Below are 27,094 nucleotides of genomic sequence, written 5' to 3'. Positions count from 1 at the left end.
TTCTTTTTTTTTTTTCCGGTACGTGGGCCTCTCACTGTTGTGGCCTCTCCCGTTGAGGAGCACAGGCTCCGGACGTGCAGGCTCAGCGGCCATGGGTCACGGGCCCAGCCGCTCCGTGGCATGTGGGATCCTCCCGGACCGGGGCACGAACCCGTGTCCGCTGCATCGTCAGGCGGACTCTCAACCACTGCGCCACCAGGGAAGCCCGATGTTAGATCTCTTAAAGGTAAAACATCAGAGAATGGAAAAAAAAATCTGGGTCCACTCTTCTCTGATGTTTTCCATGCTCCAGCACCATCCCAAATTGCTTCCTTATTTCTGTTCCCTCTCTTTGGCAGGGAATCTCAAGTAAATCTGTGACCAATTAATAATTTTTAATAATTGTTTGCAATCATTATCTAAAAGGGAACAGTTAATGACTTATATCTCATGGATAAATTTATTGTCTAGATGCCTAGAGGTAACCTGCACAACTTGCAGATGAAAGAAGGAACTTTTATAAAACACGGATGAAAGGAAGATGGAAAAAAAGAGGGATTTTCTCTGTTTTTCCAATCAAAGATTTGCTCCTTCTCTCCACAAAGTCATGGAGTTGAGAAAGATAGCTGGAGGCGTGTGGATGGGAAATGTGCATCACATTTACAGAACTACACAATACACTCTCACCTTACACCAGTGGTGTTCTGCCACCTCTACCCCATTCCATAAATGTTCCATTAACCATAGCACAGCTTCTGGCATAGTTCTAATTTCTCAATGAAGATCACAAGAAAGTACTTCCAGGTTGTTAAAAGAAACCAGAATATTACACCAACACATTTCGGCGGTGGGAGGAGACTACTGGCACACCATATTTATTGCTTAACAGTACAAGAATTAAACAAGAAAAGTAGAGATTAGAAAATCACTTTTTGAAATTTCACAATCACCAATTTGCAACAGAAACTGAGGCATAACACTTATGCTAACGAATCTGTTAGATGAATTATCACTTCAGCACATAACTGCAGATGGATACTCCTGGATTTTCACTTAATCCATCATTCCATGAGCACTATAAAATGAAAGGTGACATACTTATGAACTAAAATCACAAGAAGAAACTCTCTAAGATCAATCTTCAATGAGCCCCTATTTCAGTAAGCCATACGGAGCAGTAAAGAGCAGTAAAAGGTAATATTCATTTAACAAAACGAGAATCCCAATGACAAGAAATCAGGTATTTATATTCCTTTAGAGACACTTCTTCCCCACCTAACAAAGGCACTTGACATGTAATGAAATGGACAGTTAATTCAGGTACTGCCCTGGGCAACTGTTACCTTCCTAAAATTATATAAAGTGGTGATTAAGTTCAAATTAATCCTTCTTAATCAGCCTGAAACACTCATGAAAATAATCACAAGTTCTCTATTTTTGGCAGATGATATAACCAAAGAAGAAAAGATTAATATTGGTGTCCACAATGAATTGGCTGACTTGAACAGTCCAGGATTCTTTCTCTGCACAACATATTCCTTGATGACTGTGGAATTTGTATATGATTATAGGCAAATTGACCTTTCAAACACTTTCAGGTATTAATGTTCACTCCTCTTCTTGTCTTTTCTTACTTTTTTGTTCCTTCCCAAAGTCTTAGATGATTCCTCCTGAAAAAGACATAAATCAATGTAGTATCTTCCTACATTTATATGAAGGTACTAGCTTAGGACTCTTAAATCTAGTCATATAGAATATGTATAATAGTGAAAGTATAATTACTTCCATATGTACCATCTTTCTGTTTTACAGGGCTCTTTCATTTATAGTCTATTTTAATATTTCCAAAACAATCGAGGATAATCAAAGAAAACACTCATTTATCTCAGTTATCTAACAGATTAATGTTTGAGTAATTTCAATATTATTTATAAGTTTATTTTTTAAATTATTTTTTTGTGTGTGTGTATTTTTTTTTTTTTTTGGCCACACCGTGTGGCCTGTGGGATCTTACTTCCCTCACCAGGGATTGAACCCATGCCTCCTGCAGTGGAAGTGCAAAGTCCTAACCACTGGACAGCCAGGGAGTTCCTCTCAATACTATTTAATCCACTGTTCATTTTCCAAAGTAAGGCAGCAAAGTTTAAATAAAATAGATATGAACATATCTGAAATACGAGACAAAAAAACTCGAAGTATAAAGGAAGAAGGCATCTAAAGGCATGCCAGGGGAAAGGGGATACACTTTGACACTAACAGAGAATGTTAGAATTTTATAGATGTTTAAAGACTATCCAGTTCACTGTAACATTAGCTATAACTTCTATGGGTCTCAATTTTAGGGAGTGGAAACCAACTGGTCTTTAAGGTTTTTATAAAACTCCATGAATCTACAAAATTAAGGTTTGAAGAGATGATGTGATCCTCCCATGGTCACACAACTGGTCAATCACACTGTTCTGACTAAAACCTAAGCTTCCAGTTTCCTAGTCCAAAGGTTTTTCTAATGCACCTCACTCGTTCTGCTTCACTCTTAATTTTCTTTTTCTTTTTTTCTTTTTAAATTTCACAGGCAGTGGTGAGAAACTCTCTAGATATAATATCAGTAACCACTTACCGGTGAACTTGTGTAGTTCTTCTCTACTAGAATGTTTCTGGCACAGTTGTTGATATGTTTGAAGCGATCTGGTCCTAGCAAAATCCCTCCATACCAGCGTGATACCACCACCATGACATTTCTCACATTCAAAATCTGTTATTTTCAGAAGCATAATTACATACAAATATAGACAGGTACAGATGTGAGTTTTAAAGGAAAATGCAAAAACCCATACATAAAATTGCACATAAAATTTCCCCGACTTTAATGGCAGAACCATGAGTAAGCAGAGAGCAATTTATAACAATTCAGGGGACAGAATGTTAGAATGAGAAGGGAATTTGGAAAACAAACACTGTGCTCCACAGTGTCCCTGAATTGCAAACTTGGGGACCACCAGGCAGAGTGAAGGGGAGATCATGCAGTGGGATTCCAGTTCTTGGTGACTTCAACCAGAATAGCTTAGCTTAGGCAGTTTTTTACCCCTAGGTCAAACAGCAACACAAAACCTGCTTCTGAACAAAACAGCTAGAGAGAACTGGGGCTGCATGAGTAATCACTCGTGCCTACCAGTAAGGTCTTCCTCAGTTTGACATTTGTCAAATGCTGCCCTTAACGTGAAGCCCACCAGTCTACAGGCCTGACCCCCACAAAGTTTCTATCAAGGAAAGGGCCTGGTTAGAAAACAAACCTCCACATACAATAGCAGAAGAAACTATAGCAACTACCTTAGGGAAAAAACAATCCATTCTTAAAATTAATGAACAATCAATGATCACCAGACAGATGAAGAAAATCCAGCAGCATGAAAGAGAAAGGACAAGATAAACAAACTAAAATGGACCAGGAAAAATTTAAGGAAGAAAACATCTAAAAAAAGAAACTCTAATTAGTATACTCAGAAAAATTTTAGAAGATATTGTATCCATAAAAGCAGAACAGCACACTATGAAAAGGGAAAAACAGAGAACAAGAAAGAACTCTTGAAAATTAAATACATGGTTGCTAAAAAAAATTTTAATTTGATAGAAATTTTGGAAGACGGTCAAGAAAATGTCTTAGACCATAAGGCAATGAGATGGACAACTTAATAAAAAAAGAAACATTCTGGATCTATCCAGAAGTACAATATCCAACTAACAGGAGTTCTGCAAAGACAGAACAGAGAAAATAGAGGAAAGGAAATTGTCATGAAACGAAAAGGATAAGTTTTTCCAGAGCTGAAGATAATCTTCTATTGTCTACGGACTGAAAGAGCTTGAAAGCACAGCACTCGTTATTAACTTTTTGCTTTCTGCCCCACATCCAGCAGTTAAAATTATCTATCGATGTTTAAAAACTAACTACTAATAAAACCAAATTATCTCATGTAATATAGTCTAAATGATTTACTTATTCCTAAATGGAACTTAGGAATGAATTTTGTTGAGAAATTTTATGGTTCACAGAACAGGATTAACAGGGTTTAACTCACACTCACCTCCATGAGGTGGAGAAGACGCCCCCCAGCTGCTGTTTCCCCGTCATCCTCACAGTCCTGTAAGAAGGTCTGTTTATCCTCACAATATATTCTAGAAATACACGTGACAGTGTTACACTTTAAAACCTTGAAATATTGTATTCAATAATAAAAGTTACTCCTTCATATTTGCTGCCATCAATTTACTTCCAAAATCAGCATACTTGTTTAAAAAAAATCTTTACTGAACTATAAATTAGCTATATTTTCACTGACGATTTCCTATCCAGTATACTTAACTTTTTATATTTTGGAAAGCTAAGAATCAAGGGTACCTCCTTTAAATCAGAAATGCTACAATTATGGGAAGGTGAGTTTACACATCTGACACTTCCTCCACTTCATTTAATCTTGAAGCTGAGATTATAGAGAATAGTCACTAAAAAACATTTACTGAGAATAAACTGTATATAAGCATTATAGGCACAAAATAGGTGCTATGAAATGGTATAAAAGAAATAAGTGGTGTACTCCTGTCATCAAAGAGCCTAAACTCCAGTGAAAGAGACAAAAGGTATATAAAAAAGATGGAGGTGATAAAACCAACATAAGTTAATATTTTATACTTTCCTAACATCTTATTCTAGCCACCAAGCATTTATCTATCTTCCCCATTCTAAGAATTATAAGATTTATTTTTCTCTGTTATTTCCTCCTGGATAGTTATCAATATCAGAGATAAATCATGGTATTTTTACCCATTTAAATTATCTAGAAAGTTAGCATGGGCTACATTGTAGATGAATTAGCTTGGCAAATAAGTGTGAGCTATAAAAAGAAAACAGTGCCAGTTAAGGTATGCCATCTAGTGTATTTTTTAGGCCCCTACAAATGGTACCATCTAGAACTAGGCAAATATAGCAAAGATATCTTTCCAGTTATGCTGATAAAAAGCCAAATACTACCTTATCAATATACCTAAGTCAATTATATTAATTTTATTATAGCAATCCTATTCATTCATTCATCTTTCCATCCACCAAACCATCTATTCATTCATTCACTCAGTATATATTTACTGCCCACCTACTATGACCAAGCTCTACTATTATTTAGAGTTGGCCTCATTTGAAGAAAAGAAAGTTAGTACTATTAAACAAAATTTTATATGGCAAATTTAAGGCAAAAAGGATTCTGGGGTTGACTTTATAGAACAAATGAAGAAATCTGACTATATAAATCAGTACTGTTAGGTTTAAAAAAAAAAGGAAATACCATGGTCATTTTCACTAACCCTTTCCTCACATGCCAGGAAGATAATGATGCAGCATCCGATAGCTGTGTTTACCAGTAGCCTGAAGAGTGCCCCATAACTCCAAAGCAGGAACACAGCCCCAGAACCAGGAAGTAACCTTAAAAGGACCCTAAGCATTCAAAATACACAACACAAAGTCCATGTACCAAATAAAGGTTATTTCTTTAACTCCCAGTGGAGTCCTTCAAGCCTCCACTTTATGCCTTTTTATTGTTATCTGACACACAATTCTGACAAGCTAAGCTCCTTCATTCCCAAGCATCAATTATATAAGGGGGTGAGTTGGAGGGGCTGCTACATGCAGTCATGCTGACATCTGTAAGAAGTGACAACTGATCACCCATTAATAAGCAAAAATGCTCAAGTACCTAAAAAAACAAAAATCTGGGGCCTGAAAAAGAGTATCCGGCACATTATTTAACTTTTTGATAACTTAAGATCAATATCATGTCCAGGAACTGCTGAAGGTGCAGCCAACATGGCCATGTAGGAATAAGATAGAGATAAATGAAATTAGATTCTCAAATTCAGCTCTACTACTTAACGACTATGTGATTTTGAAAAAGTTAAACTTTTTACAGTGGCACAGTTGCTGAAATAATTAGATTTAACTTATGTAAAGCACATGACACAGAGCAGGCCCTCAACAAACACGTGGGACGAATGAATAGTACCTATTAATACTTTTACAGCACATTCTAATCACTGAGACCAAGCACAGTCTAATCCCTCATTTTTATACTGATGACCCTAACTCACTAAGAAAACACCAAAATTCTGTGTAGTGATACTCTAATAAGTAGGGAATTATATAATAAATAGTTTTATTGGTAAGATTGGGTACTTAAAGGGATGTGACTTAGTAATATTAAAAACTCACCTATCCAAAGTGAGAAATTTTTTTGAGATTTTGAGTTTTAGATAGCCTAGATTTTACAAATAGTCTGAATCACATTTTAAATTTGCACGAAATTCCTATGTCTATATTCTGATTTATTTTAGTCCTAAACTATGTTCTGTAAGTCTGTACTAATTTGCATATTTAAAAAATATACCCTTCATCTCTTTACTAACAAATCAGCAGATTTCTATTAAACCTTCATACTCAAAACTAAAAGACATGTAGTGAAAGAAGCAGTCTTAATTCACTGCATAAATTAGTTTAAAAGAAAAACGTTAGAAAAAATTTGGCAGTATGTATCAAGAGTTTAAATAATGTTCATACTTTTTGATAATTCTATTTCTAGGAATCTATTCTTTTTTCCTTTTTAATTATACTTCTGTTTCATTTCAAAAAAGAATATGAAACAACCAGAACCTATCCTGAGGAAATAATGCAAAAAGTACACAAAGATGTTCATGGGACTATTCTTTATAATACTTAGAAAAAATGAAAAACTAAAACAAAAAGGAAATGGTTAAAAAAATTGTGGTATGGAGCCTCAAACAAATATTATACAGCCATTAAAATAATGTTTATAAAGCAATTATAACATGGAAAAATGCTTTTGTTACATTAAGGAGAAATTTTGATACTAGAATAAAGCATTGAAAAGATTAAAAAAGAAAATATTTCACAACATCAGTTACATTTAATGGCAGAAAATGGTTAACTTTTCCTGATTCTTTTTTTCTGCCATTTCCAAATATTCCACACATGATTATTACTTTTACAGTGGAAAAAAAAATATAATAGTTGTTGTTTTTTTAAATTATGCATCAGTTTTCCCCATTTTTTTTTTTAATATTTATTTATTTGGTTGCACTGGGTCTTAGTTGTGGCAGGCGAGCTCCTTAGTTGCGGCTCGCAGGCTCGTTAGTTGTGGCATGCGAACTCTCAGTTGAGGCATGCATGTGGGATCTAGTTCCCTGAGTAGGGATTGAACCCAGGCCCCCTGCATTGGGAGCGCAGAGTCTTAACTGCGCCACCAGGGAAGTCCCTTCCCCCATTTTTTACAAATTGCACATTCCTAAAATTGTGATGATCACTTACCGGTATGCATAGATGTTGTGGGTGGCACTAGAAATTTTCTTATTCTCATACAATTTGGCAAGAACCATTTTCACCTTAAAAACAGCAGTAATGTAAATAAACTAATGTATACTTTTAATTTGCTCTGTAAATAAATGCTAAAAAAAACCTTAAAGCATATTGATGTATATACTATTGTAGTGAAATTAACAAGACTTATTTAGACTCAACTACATTCTGAAAAAGCCATTTCCAAAATTTTCTCCTCATTTTAGGGGCAAACACTGGTACTCTAATTGGTACAAAAATGATAGACCTGGTATTTCTGACCACCAGTTATCAACAAATATCTAAGCAGTAACCATGTCCAAGGTACTTGTATATAAGAAATTTTCCCCATACTGTATAGAGAAATTTAAACGAAAATATAAGAATTTCTAGAAATGAGCTCTGAAAACTTACCAAAGTGACAGGTACAGAATAATGGTATGTTCCAAATGTTATAAAACCAAAACTCTCTGGGAGTCAAATAAGGTTCATAGAAGAGGTAACAAGGTCCAGGTCTTGAAAGATAAGTGACAGTTCTGCATCAAAATGGAAGAGTGGGGTGGGGCAAGAAGAAGCCATTCCATTTGGAGGAAACAGCATGTACAAACGTACCAGATTTAGTAAGCAGAAATAAACGATGCTTAGTTAAATTGGAAGTTCAGATAAACCACAAATTTTTTTATTATAAGTATAGCCTATGCAATAAAGTTTATCTGAAATTCCAATTTTAGCTAGCTATTCTGTATTTTATCTGTCAACCTTAGCAGGGACATAAAAGAGAAAGGTTCAGGAAGTGACCAATAGTTTTATGTAGCTCTACCTTAGAGTATGAATGAGATGATAGAAGATGTATCAGAATGATTAAAGTAGGGTCTTATCACAAAGGTCCTTGTATAATGTGTTTAGATTTTTTCCTTGTAGCCAATGGAAATCAGCAAAGATTATTGGCTATGTGGGGGAGGAGTGACACGTGGTCAGATCTTTTAGAAAGGTAGTTGGCAAGGGGCATAGAAGAAATACTGGAAGTAAGGAAGACTAAGCTGGAGATACAGAGACCAATTTGGATCAGAAATTGTGCTTCTCAGACTCCCAGATTCCTGATCAGTAAAGTAGACACTGACCTCTCAGATTTATTTCAGCTCTCACAAATTATGATCCTGTAAGTCTAAGTGACTACAATCAGAAATGGAAAAAGGATCCAGTATGGAGAGATTCAGAATGGAATGTCTAAGGAGGACCCTGGCAACAAGATTATGAGCAATGGCCAAGGGCAAAATAGGGTTCCTGAGAGAAAAGCCCAGAAGCTTGCACCAAAATCTGTTATTTTGACCACAAATCAATGAAGGAAAGAACTTCCTCTTCCAGAGACTAAAAGAGAGTGAAAAGGCAGCCTGGTGCAAAAAAGTGTATTCCTATAGGTCAGGGCTTTAGAAGAATTTGGAGAGACCAAAGGGAAGAGACCAATGCTTAAAACCTATGCTAAGCTACTAAGACTTTTCTGGTTAATTTAACTTTATAGGTGTACTGAAATTGTCTCTTACATTAATAAAGTTTAGGCTAGATTATAGCAGCAAGGAAGAAGAAAATGATTCTGCTGAAAAGAGACTGAGAAAGACAAAGACCTAGTAATACTATTTTTGACTGAAGATTTTCCCATATAATATCCTTTGGTGGATATCAGGCCACCTAAAATCAGGAAGCAGAAAGGAAAAGGAATTCAGGTTGGGAAGACTGGGCTCAACCAGTCTGTCCACTGTCCCCTTACTCGGGCAACAGTAGAACAGGCTAGGTTTTATAGAACTCCCACATGATAAGACAAATAATTTTTCAACAAGCTTAAGCATCATAATTTTCTACACCACCACAATGGGTTTTTCTTCTTTGAAAATCCATTGGAGAGTTAAGCCCTAATCAGTCTGTATACAATTTTGAAAGCAGTGATAAACAGAAACAAATATTCCATGATTCCCAATAATGTGGAAGTAGAAAATTAGCAAATAATTTTTATCTTGCATGAAAATTAAACATAATAGTAAAAACAAAGATATTATTGCAAAACCATTTGCTTGAATTACTTTGGTAAAACAACATCAAAGTGAACTGGACACAGTAAGTTTACCTGTTTGGGACAAACTACTGGAGCCAAGTGTGCCTGAAAAGTACTTCTTCGGTCTGTGATAGGAATGCCATGATCAATCGGAGGTAATTCTTCTATTTCTATAAATTTAAAGAATTATATTACTTTTATATTTTAAATTCTTACATTCAAATACTGAAAAATTGGCAATGGTATAGTGGGGGGAGTTGGGAAAGAGATGTAAATTATATGGCAAATCAACTCAAATAACAAATACTGGTTGTCTATTAAAATTTAATTATAATTTTAAGTAAAAAGTTTCCTAATATATTGTACATTAAGATAAAACTACTTGACTTATAAATGGTTTTCACTTGCTAAGGTCACCCAGTGGAAATGGTAGGTTGGGACTCAAATCCTGGACTATTTCAGTTGTATAAGTTGGTATAACATCTAATTTTTAAGAGTAAAAAGGGGTCCTGAGACCAAAAAGATTGACAGCTGCTAATATGGAGTATTTATTCATTTTACTGCTGATGGACCTCTGGGTTGGGAAATCTATGACTTTATTTTGTATAGCTGTAATATAATGTCTTCTGCTAATAAAACTGTTCCTACTTCATAGGATTGAATTAAATGTATCAATAGTACACCAAATTGGTATTCCATCGAGTACTGTGATTTCCAGTTATTCTGCCTTTTAAACAAGCTTAAGAACCATTAATTTTACCCTTAACTTAGATGAGAAACTTACCAACCATCCTAGCTGCTGCATCTGCCTCATTTAGGATGAAAAGTTAATCAGAAAAAAAGAATTTAATTTTTTTCTATTTCTATTCACTGATCTGTTGAATCTTACCAAGTCAGTTTGCTTTATAAATGATGAAACACTTCAAGTAACATGTGTAAAAATATTTCTGGAGCACTTTAAATAACTTGCCAAAAATCACTGCACTGGTTTGTGGCAGGACTAGGACGAGAAGCCAGGTTTATGCAGGATGTTCTTCCTTCCCCCAGCAATGTTCTCTTCTTGAACAGACTGTGACCACTGCACTAGTACACTACTAAGGTCAATAGGAACTGGATGCGATTTATTATGACTATGATTTTCACTCTTTTTCTTTTAATAGTGGATTTTCTTTCCCAAAAGACATCCTATGCCAAATCTGCAAATATGTGTATGAATAAAATGGGAACTACTTAGAGTGAAATAGGAGCAGGTATCCTGGGTGTTCTTCCCCACTCATTCATGGCTTCTTTGTCCCCTTCCACTAATCCTGAGACACTATGCAAGAATTTTAAATTTTCATTTACTGTTTAAAAGCTACTGTATAATGGCATAGGGAACTCCCTATCTTCAAAGAGAATGAACATTCCCTCTGGTCTATCATGTTTTTGTAAGAGACTTGAGGAAACTGACTATATCATTCAAAATTTTAAAATACTAAAATGGAACATACTTTCTGATAGAAATATAGAGCTGATTTATCACATCAACCTATCCATAAGCTGAATACTACTTTATCATGGAACAAATTTGCTTAAGCAAAAACTAAAATCCTAAAGGCATTTCACTAGCTTTAATTCAGTGGTTGTACCTTCAATTATTGTATTTATATTTGTGAGCAAAGACTAAAATTTAACTCTGAGCTATCAGTAGACAGCTAAGGATTTCAAAGTAAAAATATAAAAGCAGGATGTGAACTGAAAATATTAACACAGCTTTTCTTAGTTTCAATTTCTCTCACCACTAATTCAAAACTCTAGATAAATAGCAAAAAAAAAGAAAAAAGTAAATTTCTATTTTTTTCCTCACCATTCTGATAGACCTAGCAAACACCAAAATGGCCAGGAGATGGGAAAAAAATAACCCAATTCTCTACAAATTAATAAGAATTTCCTAAAATGTGAGTTTACTAAATTTCTATACCATTCCAAATGGTATAGAAATTCCATTCATAATGCTACCATCCCACTTTCCTCAAAATAAACTAATAACATTATACCTGTTGGATTTTCACTGACATCAAAATCCAATGCTTTAACTGGATTTTCTGGTTGACATGCTAAAATGAGATCATCTTCACATTCAATATCTTCCTCTTCAGTTTTCTTCTTTACGTCTGGGCCTATGTGGATATGAGACATGATGAGTGATCATAAGACAGTAAGAAATTACACTAAAAAACCATTAGTCTTGGTCTCTAAACACCAGTCTTCAACAGAAGGAACCAGGGCTCCTACAAGAAGTGGTTGACTCCAGGGTTGGGACAAGGAAAATACAAAATGAGCCTGGAATATCTTGTGATTCCAGAAAGTAAAGAAATGTTCAAAAAACAATGGAAGCTTATAAAAAGAACACAGGAGCCTACCTGAGAGCTCTCCTAAAGGCCAAACCTGGAACAATTTGAGCAACAAAATAATGACAGTATGGAATTTTAACTCATGAAATAAAATGAGTTCATACTAATATAAGTAATCAAATAAATAAATGTGGAAAAGAGACATCTTGTTCTCAGAATAGAATTCCAATTAATCATAGCAAGAAGGAAAGAAGGAAATGAAAATCACCATATTGTTACAACACCATATTGTTTACAAATATTGTTGATAAGATACACTAATGGATACTAAAATCAGTAGGTTAAAGTTTAAGGAGGAATAGGGTATTAGCATAGCCTCAAAGTATCTCCCCCAAGATACTTATCAACTACAAAGGGAAAGACAGTAACTGATAATTTTATATATCAACCTGGCTAGGCCATGGTACACAGATATTTGGTCAAACACTATTCTAGATGTTTCTGTAAAGGTATTTCTTGGATGGAATTCACATTCAAATCAGTTGACTTTGGGTAAAGCAGATTGCCCTCCATAATGCAAGTGAGATTCCAGTTAAGATCTTAAAAGAAAAAGGACTGACCTCCCCAGAGAAGGAGGGAATTCTGCCAACATACAACCTTCAGACTTGAGTTGCAATATAATTCCTTCCCTATGTCTCCAGGCTGTCAGCCTACCTTGCAGAGTTTGGACTTGCTAGTGTCCATAATCTCGTGAGCCAATTCCTTAAAATCAATCAAACCCTCTCTCTCTCCCTCCTTCTCCCCCCTCAACCATTCCTTCCCTCCTCCTCTCTCTTTATAATACACACACACACACACACACACACACACACACATCTTATTGGTCTGTTTCTCTGGAGAACGCTTGATTAATACAGTAACTTTACAGTGGAAACATTTGGCAGATACAACCTTAACCAAGGGATCAAGGTAAATATCACCATTAATAAAGCATATTGATATCATTAGCTCCTTAATATAATACACTGTGAAGGATACAATATCATTTCTATGATATTCTTGCCAAAATGCCTAATCTTACTCCAATCATGAGAAAACAATGGACAAATTCAAATTGAGGGACATTCCACAAAATAGTGTCAGGTCATGAAAGGTAAAAAAAAGTGAAGCAAAGACTGGGGAACTATTTATAGACTAAAAGGGAGTAAGGAGAAATAACAACTAAATGCAACAAAGAACCCTAGACAGGATTCTAGAACAGCAGAAAGAACATTAGTGGAAAACTTAGTGAAATCTGAATAAGCTCTTTAGTTTAGTTACTATTATACCAATGTTTGTTTTCTGTTCTTTATAATTATAATACGGTTATGTAAGATGTTACTAGGGAAAGCAGGGTGAGGGATATAACAGCTATTTCTACTATTTTTTTTTTTTGCGGTACGCGGGCCTCTCACTCACTGCTGTGGCCTCTCCCGTTGCGGAGCACAGGCTCCAGACGTGCAGGCTCAGCGGCCATGGCTCACGGGCCCAGCTGCTCCGCGGCACATGGGATCCTCCCGGACCGGGGCACAAACCCATATTCCCTGCATCGGCAGGCGGACTCTCAGCCACTGTGCCACAGGGAAGCCCCTATTTCTACTATTTTTGCAACTTTTCTGTAAGTCTAAAATTAGTTCAGAATTTTTTAAAAGTGTAAATAGTATATAATTACTTCAAGATTTAACATTCCTGGGGTTTCCTTGCTGGCGCAGTGGTTAAAAATCCACCTGCCTATGCAGGGGACACGGGTTCGAGCCCTGGTCCGGGAAGATCCCCCATACCGTGGAGCAACTAAGCCCGTATGCCACAACTACTGAGCCTGCACTTTAGTGCCCGCGAGCTGCAACTACTGAGCCCTCACGCCTAGAGCCCATGTTCCACATCAAGAGAAGCCACCACGGGCTTCCCTGGTGACACAGTGGTTAAGAATCCGCCTGCCAGTGCAGGGCACACGGGTTCGTGCCTCGGTCCAGGAAGATCCCACATGCCGCGGAGCGGCTAGGCCCGTGAGCCATAACTACTAAGCCTGCGCGTCTGGAGCCTGTGCTCTGCAACGGGAGAGGCCGCGACAGTGAGAGGCCCGCGCACCGCGATGAAGAGTGGCCCCCACTCGCCGCAACTGGAGAAAGCCCACGCACAGAACAAAGACCCAACACAGCCAAAAATAAATAAATAATTTAAAAAAAAAAAAAAAAAAAAGAGAAGCCACCACAATGAGAAGCCCGTGCACCGCAACAACGAGTAGCCCCCACTCGCTGCAACCAGAGAAAGCCCGTGCGCAGCAATGAAGACCCAATGTGGCCAAAAATAAATAAATAAAATAAATAAATTTTTTAAAAATTTCACATTTCTATAGTAGAAAAAATGAAATAATAAAGAATATATATGTACTGAAGATTAATAGTAAAATAAAAATAAATTACTTGTCAAGTGGGTACCCTGGAGAAGAAAATTCTCATGAGATATCCCGATCACTAGCTTACACCCTTATGCATTCTTCAGAATTATTAAACCTTCCGTTTTAATATGAAGTCTAGAAAATTTCTAATTAAAAAATTCCAAACAAAATTTTTTCAAATTATAAATTATACAACCTAAATCAATAACTCGAAAGTCTGAAGTGTGGCTAAACTAAATTATAGATATAGGTGGGAAAGGGAAAATACCATTTTAAGATCAATAATTTAAAAAATTTCCTAATAGTTCAGTGATTCCAAGCTTTTTGGAGTCCTAAATTTTTGCTTATATCCCATTTTTGCAATTATCCCACACTCTAGAATGGTGGATTGGCAAAACTCAATTTTTGTTTTGAGGTTTCAAAACTTCTCAGATGCCTTGAAATGCTGCAAAATCAGAACATGAATCATAAAAAGTCAAGGAAAATACTTCAAAACATATAGTCCCATGATCAGAATATCTTCAGACCATTTATCTCTTTGATTTTAATGGAAGGAGTAAAAACATTTGCTTCTATAGAAAAATAGTAAAATGTTCTGAAAAAATATATATTTCTATCAACTTTAAATCTATCCTGATTTTGGTAAGGGAATCCTTAAAAATTGGTTCCGTGTAAATAACCTTCTAAGAATTAGTAAATAGACTATTGGGTTTTTTTTTTTTTTTTAATCCCTCTTCTCCCCAAATTGAAAATAATTCTATCAGTGATAATAATAAAACTCTATTTGGAAATAAAATCAGGCTTAGTAATTTTCCTCTCCAAAGGGCTTTTGTAGTAACTGGAACAGACTAGCAAAGTAAATAGAAAACATAAGAATTTTCTATGTTGTTGTATATTAAGAGTCAATAAAACTATAATAATAGAGCAAAATATCAATTTTCAAATGTCCTGAAATTATATAGTGGTGATGGTTACATAACTTTGGAATAAACTAAAAAACACTGAATTATACATTTTAAAGAGTGAATAATCATGGTATGTGAATTCTATCTCAATTAAAAAATCAACTTTCAAAGTCAATTTTTATATCTTAAATACTGGTCAGTGTGTTTTCCAAAGTTCTTTTTCTATAAACACTACACTCATTTGAAGCTAATGTCTAACTTACATAGTCCAATAATTCATGAAGAATGTTACATGGTTCATATTACCATAACAATAGTCAAAGAAAGCAAAGATTTTTGACCCAAGTTCTTTAACCATAAAAATCTATTTCTACAAGAATTTATAGTAATATGAAACCAAGGAGGCTAAAGCTTATAGAAAGAAATAACCATATTTACATGAGTAAAGAACTTTCCAGAGAAACATATTTTATCATATAAAAACATAAAACAGCATACAGATTATCATTAAAAGTTTCAATGAAAATATCTACATGAAAATTTAATTACTGTAAATTAAAAGAGCAAACCTACCTGGTTCTGTCATCTGAGATTTTTGTATTAGGACATCTCTTATTTTCTCCACCCACAGGTAAAGAATACTTTCACCAATATTCTGTCTAAACAAAATTCAGGGGAAAAAACTATTATTAAAAATTTCCTTCTCAGTGGCATGGACATATATACACTACCAAATGTAAAATAGATAGCTAGTGGGAAGCAGCCGCATAGCACAGGGAGATCAGCTCGGTGCTTTGTGACCACCTAGAGGGGTGGGATAGGGAGGGTGGGAGGGAGGGAGACGCAAGAGGGAAGAGATATGGGAACATATGTATATGTATAACTGATTCACTTTGTTGTAAAGCAGAAACTAACACACCATTGTAAAGCAATTATACTCCAATAAAGGTGTTAACAAAATTTCCTTCTCAAATTCAAGAAAATATAGACATATTTACAATCTAAGAAATTATATGCAATCTAGCCGTGCCTTTTTTTGGAGTGGGGTTGCTGTACCGTGCAGCTTGTGGGATCTTAGTTCCCCGACCAGGGACTGAACCCAGGCCCTTGCAGTGAAAGAGGTGAGTCTTAACCACGGAACCACCAGGGAATTCCCTAGCCATGCCTTTTAAAGAGGAATTTATAAAAACATGCAATTTACTAAGATTTGTGGATGAATATTTAATACATCAACATTAAAAATTCCAACTGGCTCCCAAATTAAAATTAACATTGCTCACTTAAAATAAGTAGAAGAGTTGCAACCAAAAAGGGGAAAGAAAATTTCTGAACTTGAACTGGATGAATTAAGATAGATATAAATATGATTTAGTTTCTGTCAGTGAATATAATTGTAGTATTGATGCCCAGTCATTGCTTGCTTTTCTAAACTTTTTGAACAATTTCAAACCACTTTTTTAATGTACTTATTTCAACAAATAAGAATACAAAGCATTTGAGAAACTCCCTCAGAAAGCCAATTTACAAGACTTAAAAGACAATCAATGGAAAACTTTATATTCTTATTTTGTTTTGGACAAAATATTCTATTGACCAAATTGATTCATTTTGGTTCCAAATAGCTGTCTGGCTGCCTCAGATAATTAAATCCATCTCAAAGGCTCACTGAGAAAAAGAACATGTCATAGTTCATGTCCATAGCATTATGTTAAATGATGGCAACAGCAATAAAATAAAGGCCCAAGTGTCTACTCTTTAGGAGATGACACTAATTTTAGATAAGTTTTAATAAGTGTGTTTAAAGAAATCATCATACTACTTCATAACACCTTACCTCCTTCCTCTAACAGTTGCTCTTGAAACCATCATCTTTTTATCACCACTCATCAGCACCCAAAGGAAACTTTCAAAACAAGATTACAGAAGAAAACAACACTGTTTTCAAATAATTCTGTATCCTCAAACCCTCCCATCTCACCCACAACTCCTGAGTACTAAAACAATCCTCCGTGTTCTTTGGCAACGTGTCTTATTTAGAGAGAGCAAAAGTCAATTGGAAAGGTTTTAAAAAACTGAGAATGTTGGTTGGGTTTCTTTTAAACAATTCCTACCCCCATCCTCTCTTCTCAATAAAAGATTTAGAGGTATAGAGACAGAGAAAGGTAAAATGTATTGAGTATATACTAAGCCCCAAAGTACATTATATATATCAACACATTTAATGCTCATAATTGTCTAATAGAGTAGGTTTTATTTCCCCATTGTACAGATGAGAAAGCAGACCTAGAAAGATCAATTAACTTGTCTAAGACAATAAGCAGTAAGAAGTCCAGAGCCAGAAAGTGAATGTAGACTTACTCCAAAGCTCAGGTCGCCCACTGCGTTTTGCTCTCCTATCAAGCAGCTGTGTCCTTAGGCAAGTAAGACACTTGAACTCTGAGTCTCAGTTTCCTCACCTATAAAACAGATTTACAGCATCTTGCCTTACTTTACAAAAGTAGTCTCTTTTCAAGTGGACCTATCTTAATTCACTCAACAGATCTTTAAGGGCCTTGCCTATACACCAAGTATTATGTGCAGCCCTGGGAGTATGGTAGTGAATGAGAAAACGGGGTCCCCTGTCTCAGTGTTTAGTTATTATCCTTACAAATGTATGGTTTTATATGTAATTCTCTCCATCCCCTACTCTCATTCTATTTAATTCATCACATCATCATCACCAAAAGTAGAAGCACTAATATCCAGTGTGTACTGAACACCTACTATATAAGACGTAGAAAATGCTTTGTTACTTCACTTAATCCTCATTCATAACCACCCTTTGAGACAGGAAAATCATCCCTCTGTGAATATATATTCACATTCAGATTTGTTGTTATTGTTGTTAGGGGACTATTGGGGGCAGGGGAGATGGAAAACACCTTGGAAGAATTTTCACAATTAATAAGTAATTTTTCCTAATAATAAAGAAATTAAACCTTAACTCCAAATTTCATCTCCTCTGGCCCATGGCTTCCTGCAGAACAATATACAACAGCACTCTGCCCATAATCATTTATTAAATGCTTCCTTCTTCCCTAGTATTTAACTAGACTTACTGAAATCCATTTTAAGGAAGTTGTAGTGGATGTGAAAGGTTTCCTAAAGAAAATGAAAATTAAATTATTTGTTCCCTTGGACCCCCAAATTTATCACTGATGGTGGTTTGGGTGTTTTTATTGTTGTTGTTATTACTGCTGTATTTGTGTTTTCTCTCATGACAATAGTTTGTTCATATCTTTTTTTTTTTTTTGATTCAAGTATAGTTGATTGTTCATATCTTTTAACTACAGACTAGGATTTGGTGGTTTTCAAACTTTTGCCTTCGCTGTAATGAAATCTCTCACAGAAACAGACAGAAGCTGTAGTCTTCCCTCCTATGCCCTTCTTCCCCTCACCCAATGGTCCTTGAGGAAGTCAGCTGAATCCTAAGAATGGGTACAAAATCTGAGAACTACTCATTATAGGGTGAGATGCTAAGCTTTTATTTATGAAATTAAGTTATGGTAAAGTAGCTGAATATAAAAAGTCTAGAACAAAATTTCTTTCAAATTGAATAAAAGATCAACTTGGATTAAAAACTGATATTTTAGTTGAGATATACTGCGATTAAATACACTTAAATAACTATTATCCAATTCAGAATGATCAAAAGTCAAGTTACTTGTGACTCTTTTTTTACTTGTGGCTCTAATTTTTGTATCTTTAATTTTCCAATATTTATATTTGTTGACTTAAGGGTAAAGCTATTCACTACAATGTACTACTAAGTTGTGTGACCTTAGACAAATCACTTGATCTGAGTTTCCATCATCTCATTTTCAAAATGACAAAACTGGATGAGATGATTCTTCTAACAAGAACAACAAAATTGAGAGCTGCTATTATATAGTGCTAAAATACATTACATGGATTATGTCACTTAATCCTTACAATGATATTATTCTTTTATCCTCATTTTACAGATGAGAAAGAGGTCACACTATTTCAAAAACTGACTCCAGAAGCCTGACAAAGACAGCCTTAACATCAGCTTGACTAAACTTCAGACAGGCTGAGCTTCCTTACTCTAGGTCCTGACCTCTCTCTTCTTAGAGCATTTTCTTTACAAAACTTGTCACTGTAAATTCTTCCTTTGCTCCTCTGGAATTATGGACACCTTTTTAGAAGTTCTGTCAGTGTTAGAACCTAGGATTGTCTTTCTCAAGGACCTGGGAGCCATTCTTTTGAAATGTAGTCATCAAGGAAGACAGTGCCCTATTTCCCAGTCTCTGTTGGCTGGTAGGGGCCTAACTCCTGATGAGCCACAATTTGCAAACACAGATAGCCTAATCACAGAGAAACACACTTGCAAACTCAGGAAGAAACTTAATGTGCTGGACACTCTCACTTGATCAACCTCCCCCCAGCATCCCCCAGTACTTTTCTACAGCTCATCCCAGCCCTTAAAAACCATATTGCCTTTTGTTTCAGAAAGTTGAGCTCAGACTGAGTTCTGCCTCTCTCCCCTGTTGCAATAGTCTTGAAGAAAGTCTACCTTGCCTGTTTAATTTGGTCTGGTGCACTTTCTGCTTTGACAAGTCTCACTCTCCAAGTTCCAAACCTAAGACTTCATGATACATCAGAATGTGAAGAGCTGTGGGAAATTAATCATTTTCTTGGATTTAAATTAAATAGTGTTGAAATGGACTATCATAAATTCAAATTTAAAAAAATTTTAATCCTTTTCATTTTCTCTTAACACCAATTAGTATAATGTTCAAAGTATTTTTAAATCTGTTATTTTCCTTTTGTTTTATTAAACTATTTTCATATAGTCAAAATATCCATATGTAAAATGTTTAAACAAAAATAAGGTATGATAAGCAAATGAGTCTACATCTACACAATCACCAAATCCTAGTTTATGTTCCTAAGTACTTCTTTAACTGACCGTTCTTCTCTCTTGCATTCTTGTTGCCTTAATAAAGGTCTCCACTATCTCCCTCCTAGTTACTGACTGCTTTTCCTATGGTGACCCTCACTTCAAACTCTTCACAGCCCAACCTCCACACTGCCACACAAATCTCATTACATCACTCCCTTGCCTAAAATGCCTACAGCCTACAAGATAATGCCCAAACTCCCTACCAGCTTACAGGTTCTTTTTTCTTACACCTACCTCAATTTCTATCCCTGGCATGTTGAACTATCTGCTGAACTCTGAAGATGCCAGGTTGCTTCACACCTACATGATTTTGCTCATGCAGTTCCTTCTATCAGAAAATCTCTCCCCCTCTGATCATCTGCCAAATACCACACCCAAAGATCACCTTCAAAATGGAACCCTCCTTTACAACCTCACCACATGCCCAGAGACCTCTAAAAACAATAGCATTTGGTCCAAACCTCTCAGTAATTGTCACTATATTGTGTTGGTACACAATTAATCTATATTAATTTTTAAATTCCGAACTCCTAACAGAGTGTGAGCATATAGAAGATACTCAAAAAATGTTTACTGGAAAGACTTAGTTTTCAGACTTCATCCCTCCTCACATAAGAAAAAACATAGTTCATCTTCTTATCTAGGCAAAAATAAAATTTATCATTCAAAATGATGCCAAATAAATATGAAAATCTTGATAATGTTACAATATTTAGAACATAATGAAACTATAAACATTAAGAACTATATCCATACATTTAAAATGTTTAATTTTCAATGACTAATAGTGTTTTTCACTTGTTGCCCCCTGCTGGGATTTTATGGGAAAATATGATTAAAAGTTGTCACACAAAACTTTTAAAAACAGAATGTATATTTCTATTTAGACCACATGTGTGAAAATACTACTGTTGGACTGGGGTTATTTTCAAGTGTTTTTAATAAACAAGACAGTATGAACCATGTCCTATCTTTAGAACAAACTCCTTTGTTATTTCGGATCCTTCCTAATTCTCTAGTAGCTCAAGTGTACTTAGGGAGAACAGCGAGCTGTGTCCTATAGGAGGGTATCTCTTAATAAAGGGGGGCACTTTTGGGGCAGAAAAAAGGCAGATGGGAAGCCATTTCAGAGTGCACGACATTGTGCACAGATAGGAGAAAAATCTAATTGATGAATATGATTAACAGGATGGAAGCCAGTGTTGGAAGATTTTTCAAGAAGACAAAGTGTTCAACACCACCAAAAGTTACAGAGGTCAAGTAAGATAAGAACTGAAAAATGACTGTAAGATGTATAATTACGACATCATTGGTGAGCAATGATTAGCAATATTTGGTGAGCAATATTTATCTTATTCTACTTTAGGGGGGAGATAAATTGGTAACTAGGCATAAATAAAAGATTACAGAAAGAAGTTTGTTGGGGGCACAAAAGGTGGAGTGGCCAGTAAGGTCAGGGTCAGGTATCAGAAAACATTTCACTGAGAAAACATGTAATATTTATATGCTGAGGATGATGGAATCACTAAATGGGGGCCTCTCCCATTGATATGTCCATTTCTTGGTTACTTCCAGAGTCAAGTGTAAACCTAGGAACTCAAGGAAGACCACACTTCCTCTAGGAAGGAACAAATAGAATCAATTCCATGAAGACACAGCATTTTTAAATTAAATATTCTGTGAGGAAAAGAAAGCTGGTCTAGATCCCACAGATACAAACGGGGTTCTCTTACTGTGCCAAATGGGGTAGCCACCTACAACATATAAGACGATCCTTACCAGTTCCTGGATTACAGTAAAACTGATGTTCCAGAACATTATTTGTTGTACTAAATTAATGTATCTCATTAAAATTAACCCAAATCAAAGAAATATCTTCTCTGGACTACTTCACTAGCCTCCTGATATCCCACATCTATCCTTGCTCCCTTCCAATCAGTTCTCACCCAGAAACAGAATGGTGTTTTCAAAATGAAAATCTTATCATGGCATCACACCACTTCAAACTCTTCTCTGCTTCTCAAAGGTCTTAGGATAAAGACAAAAATCCTCAACATGGCCTACAGGACTCTCCATAACTTCCCCTGCCTACCTCACTAGGTCATTTTCCCTCCATGTTCCCTTCTCTCCTCCCCTCTCTTTTCCCACTTAATACCACCATTACGTTGTATCTTGACATGTGCCAAACTCATTGACAGAGAGCCTTTGCACATGCTGTGGCCCATCACTGGAGTTATCTTCACTTAAGTAACTCAGCTCTTAAGTCAAACAAGTCATCCCTGACCTCCTAGACTGGGTCAGCACTTCTTACAAACTCAATTAGCACTGTATATTAATATCTTTCTTTTACAGTACTTATCACAGCTGCAGTGTGACATCCATTTTTACAATGTTATGAGTAATATCTCCCCTACCTGCAAATTCTAAATGAAAACAGGGACCATTTCTGTTTTTGCTAATTATGCGTATCCAGGATCTAGTACAATGCCTGCCACAGAGCATTTGTTGAATGAATGAAAGAGTGAAAAATACAGTATATCAACAGACTCTCAGTCTTACGGCCTAATACAAGAACGTTACCATTAAAAATATATAGTAGTTTAATGAATAATTATGCTTAGGATTCTGCTGTTACCAGTTTCATTCAACATAGCCTATGAAAATAGCAAAATAAGAGCAGTATCTCTGAATTTACTTTCACAAGCTGGCTAAGTGTCTTTATAGCTATTAGTTCTAAATAATGTATTTCTGTTTCTAAGCAGAATTCATATCAAATGTATATATAAAATTACATTATACAACCAATCTTTCAAGGATTTTTCAAGTATATTCTTTTTGTTAATGGAAAAGCAGCTTAACAAAAAGTTTAGAAAAGGCCCTAACATATCATGATTCCAACAAAGGCCCACAACAGAGTCACTCATAGAATTTTTTTTAATCATCCATCACTTACATATATATTTCCTCAAGGCTATTCGATAAATCTGCACGTTCTTGCCCTTGAAGCCAAGGAGCACTAAGATTAAATAAAACAAAATAAAGAAGATTATTCAAAGATTGTGTTTATATCTCAAAGAAAAAATACTGATTAATCACAAACTGGTTTTATTTAACTTTAAAAATTTTTCTATTTTCATCAAAATGTTATGTTATGTTGTATAAATCGATACAGTTCCAAAATGCTTTCATTGGCATTAATTCATTTATTCCTCCCCCAAAACCATGATGAAGCCAACACCATTACTATTTAATTAAAATATGGCTTAAAAAACAGGGGAGTTCATAGGATATCATAAATCTGCCCTAGTCTACCTAAGTGGCAGAAGAGGTTCCAGAATCTAAATTTCCAGATTCACAGTATTTGCCACACTATCAGGACTTCCCAATTTTTTCTAACTGGTGTCTCAAAAACAACTTTAGGGCTTCCCTGGTGGCGCAGTGGTTGAGAGTCCGCCTGCTCATGCAAGGGACACGGGTTCGTGCCCCGGTCCGGGAAGATACCACATGCCGCGGAGTGGCTGGGCCCGTGAACCATGGCCGCTGAGCCTGCGCGTCCGGAGCCTGTGCTCCGCAAAGGGAGGGGCCACAACAGTGAGAGGCCCAGGTAACGCAAAAGAAAAACAACAACAAGAACTCTAACAAATAAGTCAGTTGCCACATGACTGTAAAAATAAAAATCAACTTTTTCTGAAAAGGGCACAGATGTTTACAAGCATTCTATAATATCTTTCATTGTCAATAAAAATGAAAAGTTACAGAACCATGAGTAATAGCAAATTTTACCGCTATGGTTTTAAAACACTCATACAAAAGACAATCCCACTGGAAGGTAAAAATTTTAGTAATTGAGATTTAATGCAATTCTGTCTGCACAGGTTTATACAGCTTAGTAGGTCAAGCGGGCAAGGTGGATCAAAGGTTACTGGCAATCAACAGGTCACGACTCATTAAGACTGCACTTGGGCTGCTGAGATGGCTCCTCCACAACAAGGGCAGGTCAAGCACCACAAGCACCATGGGCGATTCCTGGAAGGCAGGCTGTCTTACACAGAGGCATGTCAAGGAACTGGCGAGGTCAGCTGAACCAGGTTAGGAGCAACTCTATAGGCCAAGGTTTCTAGATTGCTAGGTTGTCTGAAGAGGAAGATTTCCCTCCCTGTCTCTAAAGACAATTCTGTAGCTATTTTACCCCCTGTGGATCCTCTGATTCTCTTTTATACTAAGTGGCAAACTTCGAAGTGTTTTTACATAATTTAATTTTTAAATTTAAATGCTCTACATCAAGTCCAAAAGGTGTTTTTAATTTCTATATACATTTTGATAAGGTAGTCTGTATAAACACAATGTACAGTACAGAGAAACAATCTTTGAAAAGTATAATCTTTTTATTAAAAAATATAAATGTAGAAATATAGCTTACTTCAGTTGATAAATAGGTGGCGCTGTACCTGGGTATTCATTCGGTAGCATCACCTAAAAAGCAGTTTAAAAACAAATCTGCTTATACTTCATCATGGCTCAAAAATAACATTCATAAAGCCAGTCATTGGACAGATTTCTAACTTGCCAAACTAAGAAACAAAACCATTGTTTTGTTAAATTTCAGGAGAGAATTCCCACCTCATATTATGCTTCTGCCTTAAATATGTTGTTAAGATGATGCCAATCTTTTAAGAAGGAGATTATTATTTGCAGAGAAAGTATAAAAGCAATGAAAATTAGAAAATAAGTGGGGAGGACAAAGACAAAAGGAAAAGAAAAACTGAAATAGGGGCATTATACCCCAACCCCAAATGAAAGAGCGGCATTATAACATGTTCCAGATATTTTTCTTAAGAAATTAAAAAAAAAAATCCTACCAGACACTATTAAATACATTAAATAGCTAACACTTAATAGAGAACTATGCACGTTTCTTTTCAAATCAGTATTACTATAAAAACAAATACTGACAAAAACTCAATTTGGCATCTTTTATGTTGGAAGTATAGGTAGTCATCAAAGAATAAGCATTAAAATAGAAAGCCATAGCTGATGTTTTCATTTATCCTAACCACAACTAATTACCAACTGACAAAGAAATGAGTATCTACTCTATGAACCATCTAAATAACTAACCTATTCTTCCTCTTAAATGTTAGTCATCTTCCCAGGTTTAGACTCTCTTCTATTACACGTACAGGATAGTGAAAGGAAGTGAAACTCAAGTCTGCCAATGGTACATTAAGAACACTTAAATAAATAAAATAATTGGGAGAGAAAAGATTGAGACTATCTCTGAAAGCACTACTTGAGAGTGATCTCAGATTTAATTACCCATATGTTTAGATCATCAATCGTTAACAAAAGGCAACAACAAAAAGACAATTCAGAACAAGTCACACAGGAATAATCATTAGAGGAATACAACAGCAGTCAATCATACAAGAGTCAGCATTGTAACTGGAAAATGGCTGTAGAGAAGGGCAAAAATACCTGCAAGCAAAGTGTCCATTTGGGGTCATCTATATCGTCGCTAATTCTAATACAAAATATTTTGGCACAGTCATCAATGACACACCATTCCTCGCCATATATAGCTGCCATTGCTTCAATTTCCTCATTCTGAAAGAGGATGATGGGGGGAAAAAAGTCAAAGAATGCACCGACCCTAAAAACCTGAGTTTTCCTTATTGCTTTATAAGGTATTTGTATTTAACACCACCATCTTGGATGAAGGATCCCTGAATGAACGATACCAAACGTTCTCAGCAGCCGGTCACCATGTTCTACTCTCTGGGTACCAGACACGATTACAATGACTGGCACCAGCCTTGCTACTACATCACTGTGCTTTTGACCACTACTGAGCCAAAATACACATGCACTCCCATATCCTGCAGTGAGATTTACAAGCGAAAGGATAAACATTAACTCCTCTGCTCCACCTTCTTTTTAAAAGGTAACCCCACGCCCCCACTCCCTGGTGGCACTGCTACTTATTATATTCGCCCTATATTACTACTGGCTATCTCCTTCGCTGTTTTTGTTTTGAATTTGGGCACGAGGCTGGGCGGCTGTTGGGGTTTTTGGTCATCAAACCCTCGAAACATTTCAGAAATTACTCTTTTGGTTTCGGCTTAAAGAAGAGTAAAACCGGACCTAAAGGTAAAAATGGGAAGCAAAGTATACATTCAACTTTTTGTATCGTCGCATTTTGTCCTCATAGCGCATTCGGAAAAGCTTTAAGAGCGCCCACGTGAGCCACGCGCTGGGGAAAGCTCAACGCCAAGAGGAGGAAGGTTCAGTGACTCCAGGGTCTGTGTTATTATTGCCCGTTTTGCGAAAGCAGAAACGGTTCTTAAGTGACCTGTCCAAGGTGACCCGGCGGGGACAGGGCGGGGAGCAGAACCCGGGTTTCTGCCTCCGGCCGGGAGCTCCTCAGTCGCGTGCTGATGGTTGACGATGACAGCGCCCGAGGCAGGCCCAGCGCGCCGACGCCCGGAAGCGGCCGGCCCGAGAGCGATCGGCTGAGATCAAGCGCCGGGGCAATGGGACGCGGCGGAGCGAACGGCGCGGCCTCGGGCGCGGGCGGTACGGGCGAGACCGGGGGCGGCCCCGGACAGAGGCCCCTCGGCCGAGGAGGCCCGGGGCGGTGAGGCGAGGCCGAGCCAAGTCTAAAGGTCGGCGCCCCGCCGGGACCTCACCTGCCTCTGGTCGCTCCCTGCGTCCCCCTCAGCCATGTGGCCCCGGGAGCGGCCGAGCGGCCACCGCCTGCCCAGGTCCGGAGCGCGGGGGCGGGGCGTTGCGACTGTGAGCCGAGCGCCGGCTGCAGCGCTGTCCGCAGCGCGGCCCGACCCGGAACCGCAAGCCGGCCACGCCGCGTGGCTCGCATCTGCTTCCGGGTTGCGAGCCAGGTGGGGCTAGGGGGCTACCGGCGCCAAGGCTTCCCATTCTGGCCTCGCGACCGCCTTTCCCCTCCTCTTCCGCCGGGCCCTGGGGACGCTGTCCCGCCCAAGCGGCGGCAGGAGGGCGTCTGGGCTCTGCTACTGAAA

General features: G+C 36.9%; 1 protein-coding gene across 8 annotated transcripts; it reads right to left on the bottom strand.

Annotated features, from left to right (window-relative positions):
* Positions 1-26,887, bottom strand: IMPACT (impact RWD domain protein). 8 transcript variants are annotated; one of them, XM_028480152.2, is made up of 13 exons: positions 26,747-26,887; positions 25,536-25,664; positions 24,481-24,533; positions 23,014-23,076; positions 16,929-16,997; positions 15,668-15,753; positions 11,456-11,578; positions 9,492-9,589; positions 7,346-7,419; positions 5,332-5,461; positions 4,059-4,115; positions 2,597-2,731; positions 1-1,649 (listed from the first exon to the last, which is right to left on the bottom strand). In XM_028480152.2, exons 1-13 carry the CDS (start codon positions 26,780-26,782, stop codon positions 1,581-1,583), a joined length of 1,122 nt encoding a protein of 373 aa, XP_028335953.1. In that variant the 5' UTR covers positions 26,783-26,887; the 3' UTR covers positions 1-1,580. The 8 variants fall into 8 exon arrangements, 7 of the variants coding, with proteins under 7 accessions (XP_028335953.1, XP_028335955.1, XP_007116062.1 ...); XM_028480154.2 differs by lacking the exon at positions 5,332-5,461 and having other exon boundaries at positions 4,059-4,149; XM_007116000.4 differs by lacking the exon at positions 16,929-16,997.
* Between the last annotated feature and the right edge of the window lie 207 nt (positions 26,888-27,094).

Source organism: Physeter macrocephalus, chromosome 19 (assembly GCF_002837175.3).
Source record: "Physeter macrocephalus isolate SW-GA chromosome 19, ASM283717v5, whole genome shotgun sequence".
Classification (NCBI taxonomy): Eukaryota; Metazoa; Chordata; class Mammalia; order Artiodactyla; family Physeteridae; genus Physeter; species Physeter macrocephalus.
The sequence above is the reverse complement of the archived record's forward strand: the minus strand, read 5'-3'. Positions and strand labels throughout refer to the sequence as shown.

Bases quoted from the DNA above. Each gene is read 5' to 3' on its own strand.
- IMPACT (XM_028480152.2), bottom strand. From the start codon at position 26,782: ATGGCTGAGGGGGACGCAGGGAGCGACCAGAGGCAG. The intron at 11,579-15,667 runs GTAGGTTTGCTC...ATATCCACATAG, and splicing joins ATCTCAGATGACAGAACCAG to GCCCAGACGTAAAGAAGAAA. The intron at 1,650-2,596 runs GTAAGTGGTTAC...TGTCTTTTTCAG, and splicing joins AGAACTACACAAGTTCACCG to GAGGAATCATCTAAGACTTT.